General features: G+C 42.3%; 1 protein-coding gene across 1 annotated transcript; it reads right to left on the minus strand.

Moving 5' to 3' along the window:
* Positions 1-58: 58 nt before the first annotated feature.
* On the minus strand, positions 59-9,055 carry C1ql3 (complement C1q like 3). The gene is made up of 2 exons (XM_059262443.1): positions 8,468-9,055; positions 59-2,708 (listed from the first exon to the last, which is right to left on the minus strand). The coding sequence occupies exons 1-2, from the start codon at positions 9,053-9,055 to the stop codon at positions 2,529-2,531; spliced, it is 768 nt and encodes a 255-aa protein (XP_059118426.1). The 3' UTR covers positions 59-2,528.
* Between the last annotated feature and the right edge of the window lie 692 nt (positions 9,056-9,747).

Below are 9,747 nucleotides of genomic sequence, written 5' to 3' on the forward strand. Positions count from 1 at the left end.
TCTACCTAAAAACACATAATAATAGTGAATTATAAAAATGAAATCATAAAAGTAAAAATATATTACATAATATAGTTTAATGAATCATTACAGTTATAATAACAAAGGCCACAATTTAATTAATTCATAAGTTATAATGCAAAAAAGAGAAATGCTTGCCTTATATATAGTCCCTTTATTTCATTTACCTTTTATTTCTTTTTTCCTCAGGCCTAAACAGAGAAAATAATGCTTATTTATCCAAGAAAAGGTCAGGTCTATTGGAGATGACAGTCTGTTTGTAAATACTACTCTTTAGAAGAGATCCAGCCATGAAGTTCTTTGCTAATAAAGCCTTTTCAAAAATATTAGTTAAAACGCTTAATTGATGTACACTGTTGTTTATAAGTTAATCCCTTGAATCCTCACTCTGTGATTTGATACCTAAAACAAATCTCTAATCCCTTGCCGCCAATCCATCTTTGATAAATATATGCCGTTAAATAGAAATTAAAACAGTGGCAATTCATTTGTGAGTTACCTTACATATTAGAAGGGTCAAATCGAATTAGTCACTACTCTTTATGAATGATCTAAGTGTTTTTTTATCATATAAATCATGACAGTTACTCAGACCAAAGGCATTTAAACACAGCAAACACCGCCTTTAGATGGGAACACCATGCATAACTCTTGGATCAAGTTTTGCTAAACTAAAGCTATTTCAGTTGATCATAGCTGATCAAGCTCTCTGTGTATTAGAACAAAAAGTACCGAAGTGAAATGAGCCAGGGGAACAGCCCAATTCCTTTAAAGGGGAAAATGCAAATGTCCTTCACCAGTAAAGCAAGCAGATTTTTAAATCTCTGGTTTTGAAACCTACTTGTCAAAGAGTGTTTAAAGGCAACTGAAAGGGGAACAGATTTTCCATTGTAAGAGGGGAAGTTGTGTGCTGGTAGGAAGTATTCTCATGCATTTTGATCTTTCCCTTACATTAAAGAGCTAGCTCTTGGCAGTGTGTTTTAACTAGAGAGAATGGGTCTGCACTATACTGTCAGCTTCAATCCGCCAAAAAAAAAAAGGAAAGAATTGACTACTCAAATGTGTATGTTTCATAGACATTGTGAAGAAGCTCCGCTTGCTTCCTGAAGTCCCTTATTAATGGTCTGCCAGAGAATGCAGTTAAAATATCGACTGCGTATGGAATACAGTAACCATGGGATCAACTAACTCACACATGTGCGATGTGGGGCATTTGAATCTACCGTGATTTCATTGCCTGGATAACTCTTAAAGAGAAGTCACTTTTATTGTGTTGCTACTCTACATATTTGTATCATCTAAAATATATTTCAATCTAAAATAAGTCAAATAATTTGTGCATGGTTCTGTGTGATACATAGATACTTTTTAAATTACTTTTTTGAGCTGTACAGCCACTGTGCCCAGTGGACTGAAGCCATGTATATATAATATTTCATCTAACATATATGTATATAAATAAGTGTGTGGCAGATATTTATATAAAATATATACACTTTGTTTTCATATTGGTTCTATGTGAAACTGTTAAGTTTGAAATAAGCTCAGGCCATGGATTTGCAGTAACTGTTTGAAGGCCTTACTTACTGTCCCCTTGATGACGCATGCAGTAGCTCAAATTAAACCTTTGTGCCTTAGGTTGTGAACAATCTTTTGTTCCAAAGAAGGCAAGAGCCTCCATCTGACTTCATACCAAAGAATAAATTTCTCTGACTGTTCAAGTGAGTCTAAATGTATTCTATTGACAAAATGGACACACGGGGTTTCTAAATACCATACATAATTACACATTTTCACACTTAGAGGGTAATCCTATGATACAATTTCAATCTCTATTTTCTTAAGACTATCACCAGAAAAGAGAGAAAAGAAAATTCACATGAAAAGAAAAAAATGTGAAAATGATCACAGGCTTGGGAATTCCCACAAATCCAGAAAATTCCAGGTTAAGGCTTGAAGTTGAATCATTCCCAGGTCTAGCTCTAAAGTTAACAAGAGTACAAGGCAAACAATATCTTTGGGGACAAGCAGCATTACTTCAATTAGACCTTCTCCTGCAGGGTAAAATGACTCCTCCCCACACTACAAATAGACTCCAAGTATCTTATTAAGCAGGTGAACTCACAAGAACCAAAGCTGACACATGGATAAAAGCAGCAAGATCACGGTACACCAAAGTATCATAGATATCGAAGAAATAATTCAGTGTCTTAGATTTTTCTATAAAAATTTGTGGTCTATATAGGACTTCATTCACATGGACACTAACAATAAGGAGTATTTGCTTTGGCGGTAGTAGATCACACATCTGCTTATCTTGCGTTAAATTACTTTTTTACATAATGTGTCTGAGTGATACAGATGTGAGTCAGGTAGCATTTGATCTCCCCACATTTACACAACCGAGATGCCCTGCAATTGGCATCCCCCGGGATCCTTGATTCACTGACGTTAGCCACACGAATCCAGCGTTCAAACTCAGAATAGCAAGCTCAGTTTCTGCATTATCAGTCAGCATAAATAATAAATCCAGAAAACGTGCTGTATTTGTTGTTGTTTCCTCCGTGGGCTTTCCCACCATCTAATTTGATATAGACTTCATCTCCTGGTTCCAGGTGAAGGACCACACTGTTACTGGCATAGTCGTAATTCTGATCAGCGTCTTGGGCAATCGCACTAGCACGCACCTAAGTGAAACAGACAAGAATTAGAGCTTGTAGTAGAGAACCCTCAAGTTGCCCCTTTGGCGTAATACATTCCATAGCCTGGAATGTAGCACAGTGATGTGGCCATTGGTCCCACATCTTTAGGAAGAATGTCTGTAACAACTTAAACTGTGTTACTAGAAAAGAGAAGATATTGCTTTAATAAGGAACATTGCAGCAATCTTTTCTATCCTTGTAAATAAAGCATGCCAATCCAATTTCCCTCTTCGATTACTGCTTTTTCTAATTCCTTGAATCTCCACTTTCAGTCACTTTTTGAAATGGAAATGGCAGTATTGTTTTGCATTTTAATTTAAGCCAAATAGCAGCATTCCAACCGTGTACTTCAATGGCTCATCATAATTATTAGAAAACTGATATCTCAAGTGGCAAAAGACCTAGGGAAATACCACCCTGTTACTATATAGAAGGGGGAAGCTTTTTGGTTTAGAGCTTTGGAAATCTGATACAAGCAAAGCCCCTCCCCCCCTTGAACCAGGCTTCTTCAGAAACAGCTTAACTCATTTAAACATCTTTGTTGATGTCTCTCACATTTCCAAACTTCCTTTTACTTTTTTGTGCCTTTTTGTCATTTAATTATATATTCCTTTAAATCAAAAATTTAATCTCACCAGATCCAAAAGTGTTTAGAAGGGATTAGATTTGTGACCTGAGATTGCTCGGTTCTCTAGGATTTCTGCATTGTATTGTTGCATAGCTTTTCCTATGTGTGTGACTGTAAATGTGTCTGGCTTTGAGGATGGGAGTTGACTATAATCTGCTTATGTTCTGCCTTTAGTCTCATTAGAGAGTTGATCAACATTTGCAAACAGTCAAATTGCCTATCATATCGTGTCATATGGACATTCTGTCACACTCTCTCCTTCAGCTTCATTTAGACATATTTTGATTCTGCCATGGAAAAATTCTTTCAAAAGGCAGGCTTGTGTGTGATTTATTTCGGTAACACATCTTCTACTCTGTGGCTTGTTTCCGTTCCACTATAATGGTATTTCCCTGAATAACATAGCAAGTGATTTAGTGGTTTTTGTAAACCTGCACTATGTAATAATGTATGACTTGGGGTATAATATGCTAGGTTTTATCACTTGGCAAAATGAGAAAAATGAGACATAAGTCAAGAATTTCCATGCATGTCTTTCAAAATCTAACTGATGGGTTTTCAAATTAAATTTTCATGGGAAGATATGTTCTCACATTAATGCTGAAATGCCATAAAAGGAGAAGGCTCTTGGACACCACTGAACTTGGAAAGTAATTTGAGTAGTATTTTAACATTTTTTTTTCTTTCTGAGTATCATATAGCAAAAGGAGAGAAGAGCTTAAAGGATTTAGAATTGCTTAACACTATGCTAACTGGCATTAATATAATGAAACCAATATATGCTGCATGATTATACTCAAAAGCCTTGACTCAAACGTGTGCACCACTAGTAAGGTGATCCATTTTAACCATTATATAATAATGCATTTGGACTTCATAATATTTCCCAGGAATTAATCTTCAGTTTGTACAAGCTGAAGGCTTTGGTTCATTTATTTCATCTAGTTATTAATTCCCAGCAAAGAAAATCTACACACTGAGAAATCATCATTATGGCTTGACTTTTAGAACATGTGGACTTTTAATGATGTGAAAAATTAAAATACAAACTAGTAATTATCTACATTAGAAATATGTTAATTAATCATCAGACTAATATACTTCTCAGCTATTATTAATGAGAATACAGTTTATTCAGCATTTTGGATATTTAGTATATGTCCTATGAATGTTGTCCATCATCATTGTTTTCTACATGAAACCTTTAGGAGCCAGGACTCACTGAAATCTTTGATTTAGAGAATGTATTCTTTAAAAAAAAATAGAGAGAGAATTGTTTTTATTCTATAGAATATAGCCACAAAACCAAGTAAATGTTACCATTTTTGATTCAGTCGGTAAAACCACAGAAACCTGCTAATGCATTAGTGTGATTCCACACACTAGAGGGTTATCCTTAGTGCATTTTATTTCCTTTGTTGGAAAAAGCCAGTGTGGTGGCTTTATAATAAAGAGCAGTTCCCTAAGATTTTAACCTATGCAGCATTAAAGGGCTTTTTCAATTAAATACCCACTATCTGCCAGTGTCCATGATGTCAGTATGACTGCCCACCCATCACACTCTGAGAGTATAATGGGACTTGGAATTTCAAGCTCTGATATGTATCCCACTGACTTCGGCAATTCTTCCTTGAAGCCATCAAACTATTGAGGAAGGTAATGTGTTCACCCTGAAGGCTATTTTCAGATCCCTAAATGTGCACCTATTTCAGCATTTTGTCTGGGACTATAATGCATCCTTCTCTCAGCCCGATATACCTATTTCTTCCTAAATTCTCTTTAATGTCTTTTTCTTAGTATGTTAACTACATAGTTTCTGCTTTATCTTTAGTATGTATTTCTCTGCTTCTCAAAAGAGAACTAATTTGGCATGGCACATCATCACTCTTCCTGACAAATGAATATAAAAGCACACAGTATTCACTCTTTCCGATGTAGTTCACTCCATTGTTACCATAACTAATAAATTCTTGTAAGTGAAAGGCTTATCTCTAATTATTTTATATGACTAATGTTCTGGCAATTTAGTTTTTATTATGGTGGCTTACAGTAATGACATTATAGTAACTATACTCAGAAACTATTTTTTCAGGTTTTTTAACTACATGTATGCAAGCATTAGAAATTCTTCCTGTATCTATATAAAGCTATTTAAGCTCCATTTTTTTAACCTTTAATATGCAATATGATAGCCTCTCAACAACTGATACAATTAAGTGTAGGCTAATGATTTCATCGGAAATACGAAAACTATGGTCCTTTATAGGAAATGATAGGTTTGTGAGAATATAATAGGCTGTATAGTTTTAGCATTGTCTTATTATTGAGCAATTATCATTATACAAAATATTTACTGTAACATTTGCCAATTTAATTAATTGCTTCTGATGTTCTGGTAATTTCATTTTCTTTGTACTCCCGTGGAACCATAACCAAAAGGTTAAGTGGTACATCAGGTTAATGTATTGACCTTTGATGTTTCCATCTGTGACCCTACGTTCAACACAAAGCATAAATAAGATGGCCCTCCTATGGTTATAACCCAGCCATTGCCCCCTCCTACACTGAAGAACTGCATTCTTCCCTTGGTGTTTCATGTCTATGCTTCTTCAAATCCACTTAATCCCTAGAACACCACTCTGACATGGATCTCTGAGTTTCTGTTTTTATGAAAACAAATTAGGTCAGCTCAGAGGGGGAACTGTCATTCTAAAAAACAACCATACAGACTGTAATTGAAAATCAAGGATAAAATATTTATTTAAAATTAATAAAAAAGAGATTTTACAAGATTTCCCACTTGGCCCTGGCTGCAGCCAGACTTTATGGAACAGGTCTATTCTAAAGACAAAACTCCTTAGCCATAATATTGCAATAACCTTTTTTCTAAAACAGTCCACACTGAGTTCAGAAGGATGTTGTTTACCACTATTCATATATTTTTCTGAATTACCTGCTACCCACTTTTTGAAGAAGCAGGAACTTGATAAGCAGCCAGTGAAGAGCATCAGAGGTCTTTTACCCACTTGCTTTCCTGATCCCCATAGAATCAGCGGTACAGAGAGCAGCTCATGCACCAATGAAGTGGTTTAAAAAACAAAACGCATGTATGTTTTCATTTTAGAATTTGTACACAGAATGCTCTCTTTTGACTAGTGGGTACATGTCAGACTCTACCCTTTAACCACCAATGTCTGAACTAACCCCATTGTGCTGCTTCCTAGGGATTCCTGCATTTGCAGTCTTCAGATATTTTTAAAAAAATACCATTTCTATATTTGTTGACAAAAATAGGAATTTTAGTACATTTTAATGGGTGGCTCTAAAAATATCTCCCAAGTATAGTAGTGTTTTACAGACCCAACTTTTGAGTCAGACAGAGTCGATTTATAAATAAAAAAAATGCCCCATGGCTGCCTGCTGGAGGGGATGGGGGGGTGGCATTTGTAAGCCATTTGGTCAGCCAGACACAATGCCTCTATTTTGGTATAGCGAGTCATGCCCTTTGTAGCCACATACCTGCAACTACCTAGCCCACTGTTCGGGGAACAATTTTTATTACCTTAGTGTTATTTTCATGCATAATAACTGTAATGAACAACTCTGTCAGTGCCTCCTGGTGGCCATGTTTCCTTTTTTGTTGTTCCTAGTATCTTGGGGGTTCCTTAAGGGATTTGCAGGAAAGAGAAAGCAAGGGACTTGTAAAAAGTGTATCATACATTTAGGACATGCATCTTTTACCTTTGAGAACATTCTGACACTAAATTGGGTTTTGAGGAAAAATTAAAGAAAAAACAAACAACAAAACAAAACAGCCCTAAAGGTGCTCAGTGGAAAATTGGGATTTAGCTAAAATCTGAATTTCCAGGAGACCAAAGACCTGCCCCACACCAGCCCTTGTTAGGTCAAAATTACTGCCTGAAATGAAGCATCTGGAGGGCGATGGCAGGGTCGCAGGGTCTTTCTTTCTTCCTGTCAGTCAGTAAGCAAAGTTCAGGGCTCGGAAACTCAGCTCGCACAAGCAGGCTTGCAAGCTCCAAGGCCTCTCTACCTGGTGCCAGCGACTTGGAGTGTGCAAAGTCCAATCACACTTTTAGGTAGAAATGTGTTTTCCCTCCTGTGGCTAAAAGATCAAAAATGCTTCGGTTTTGCACTGACTTGCTCTTGACTCTGGCAAAGGCAGAGTACCCTTGGCCGACACTGCAGACCAGTGGCCTCTGTGGCACCACCCACCAGCTCTGAAGAGCAGGTCCCGGTTCGGACTCATCTGAGGCTCTTTTACAACCAAGGCAAGGTGGCTGTGAACAAGAAGGCTAGGGTTATAGAGCCTCTACCAGGGTGCCCCGGGGCTTCCCGGTGATGAAAGGGCTGAGCCCCGACCGGCTACCTTCCCAACCACGTCCTCGTGTATTTTTCTACTCCAAACAGTGGAGTGGAGGTTCCCGTGTTTTGGGTGCGAGCTGCTGTACTTCTACAGCGTAAACCCAACTTTTCCTTTTCCCAGCAGTCTTTCCTTTGGAAACTAGTCGGGAGTGTAAAGTGACTCTTGAGTTTCACTGCCTAAGACCTCTCGAGGACCATGCCGATACGAGCGCGCAACAGAGTGCTGTCTGAGTCGGAGATGGTCCTGTCTGAGACTCACTCTTGGGGGTCCTCCTTTCTCCCTGGGGTTCCTGGTCTATCTCCCCCGAGTCTGGAGCCCTGACACGCCCATTTCGGCCTCCGGAAGCCTTCTACGTTCTCGGGAAAGGTTGTAAAGGACCCTAAGCTGTTGAAGATCTCACCGGCCAGGAATTTTGCACAGCTCCAGGACTCCCCTAGTACGCGAGCTGTCCCGGGGCCAAACTCCCAGTTTCTCACCCCCTTGAGGGTCGGGCTCACAATTGCGCGCGCCGAGCACCAATCTGACACTCTAGAAGCACCCTCGCCTGGCTCCTCCGCGTAGGACCCCCACCTCTCCAGCATGTCTCAGAGTCCCCCTCGCCCTCGCTCCCAGGAGCCGGGTTGCCGCGCCCTTCCTTCGCGGCCTCCCACCCCCATTTCCGGGGTCTCCTCCCTCTTGCTTGCACCTTCCCGCACTCGCTCCCCGCCCTCCCCACTGCCTGCTCGCGCTCACCTGGTTGTTTTTGCAGAGATCAGCCCACATGCTGGTGCCGTCCCCTCCGCGCATCAGGACGTGGTAGGTGAAGAAGTAGATACCCGGGATGGAGCAGGTGAACTTGCCCGTAGTGGGATCATAGTGGTTTCCGAGGTTGGTGACCACGTCGTCGAACTTGAGCACCTCGTAGCCTTCATGCTGCCGTTTGAGGCCAGCGTAGAAGGCGATCTTGGGCACCGTGCTGTAGGTGGCCGCGCTGATGGCCCCGGCCGCATTCAGGCCAGGCGCCCCAGGCGGGCCCGGCAGGCCTTGGCGGCCAGGTTCGCCCTTCTCGCCCGGGGGGCCCACGGGGCCCGGTGGTCCGGGCTCTCCGGGGGGCCCACGCGGGCCTGCCTTCCCCGGCCTGCCGGCCTCGCCTTTGGGACCCTGGATAAAGGTGGGGAGGGACTGCATGAGGCCGCGGTCCGGAGTGGCGGCGGTGCTGGGAGCCTTGGTGCCCCCGTAGGGGTCGCAGACCATACGGCAGGTGCCCAGCATCTCGTAGTGCGCCGACGTGCCGGCCGAGCTCACCAGCACCGGGATGAGGATGACCAGCAGAAGCACCATCACCACCCCCAGCGCCCCGGCGGCGATCAGGCGCCTCCTGCTGCCCACGAGCCGGCTCAGCGCGGGCCGATCCTCTTGTCTGCTTTTGGACAAAATTTTGAAGGTTGGGCGGGGACCTCCTCAGAGCCGAAAACAATCCCCCTTCGAACCCCAACTCCCCTGGGCGGGCGCGCGCCGGTCGTTCTTCTCCGGCTCCTGCTCCCCCCGCTGAGGCTGCGGCTGGGGAGGGAGCTGGGGCGCCAAGTGACTTGATCTGAAGTCCCGAGCGGGGGGTGGGGGCTGGGGGAGGGGTGCTCAGGGCGCCCTCTCGCCTCCAGCCAGCCCCTTCGCACCTGTGGCTGCCGCGGGTGCCGGCGCGGCCACCCGGAGGGCAGAGCCAGCCGCTGCCTCCTGCGCTCGCCCGGTGCGGCTCACACTTTTATGCCGCTGCTGCCGACGATCGACTTTTCCTTTTTTGCAGACTGCGCCAGTTCGCACCAACTTTCCGTCTGAAGTTGCCTTTTTTTTTTTTTCCTGGGCCTTGCTTCTTTTCTTTCTCTGGCTAGGTTCGTCCCTTGCCTTTTTTCTTTCTTTTTTTTTCTTCCTCTTTTGCAATCACCACAACTCTAATAGAAGCGCACCCCCCAAAACCCTTAGTGGGCTGTGGGAGCTCCGGTCGGGCGCCCCCCGAGATGCGCGGAGCGGCGGCTGTT

Source organism: Peromyscus eremicus, chromosome 5 (genome assembly GCF_949786415.1).
Source record: "Peromyscus eremicus chromosome 5, PerEre_H2_v1, whole genome shotgun sequence".
In the NCBI taxonomy this organism is placed as follows: Eukaryota; Metazoa; Chordata; class Mammalia; order Rodentia; family Cricetidae; genus Peromyscus; species Peromyscus eremicus.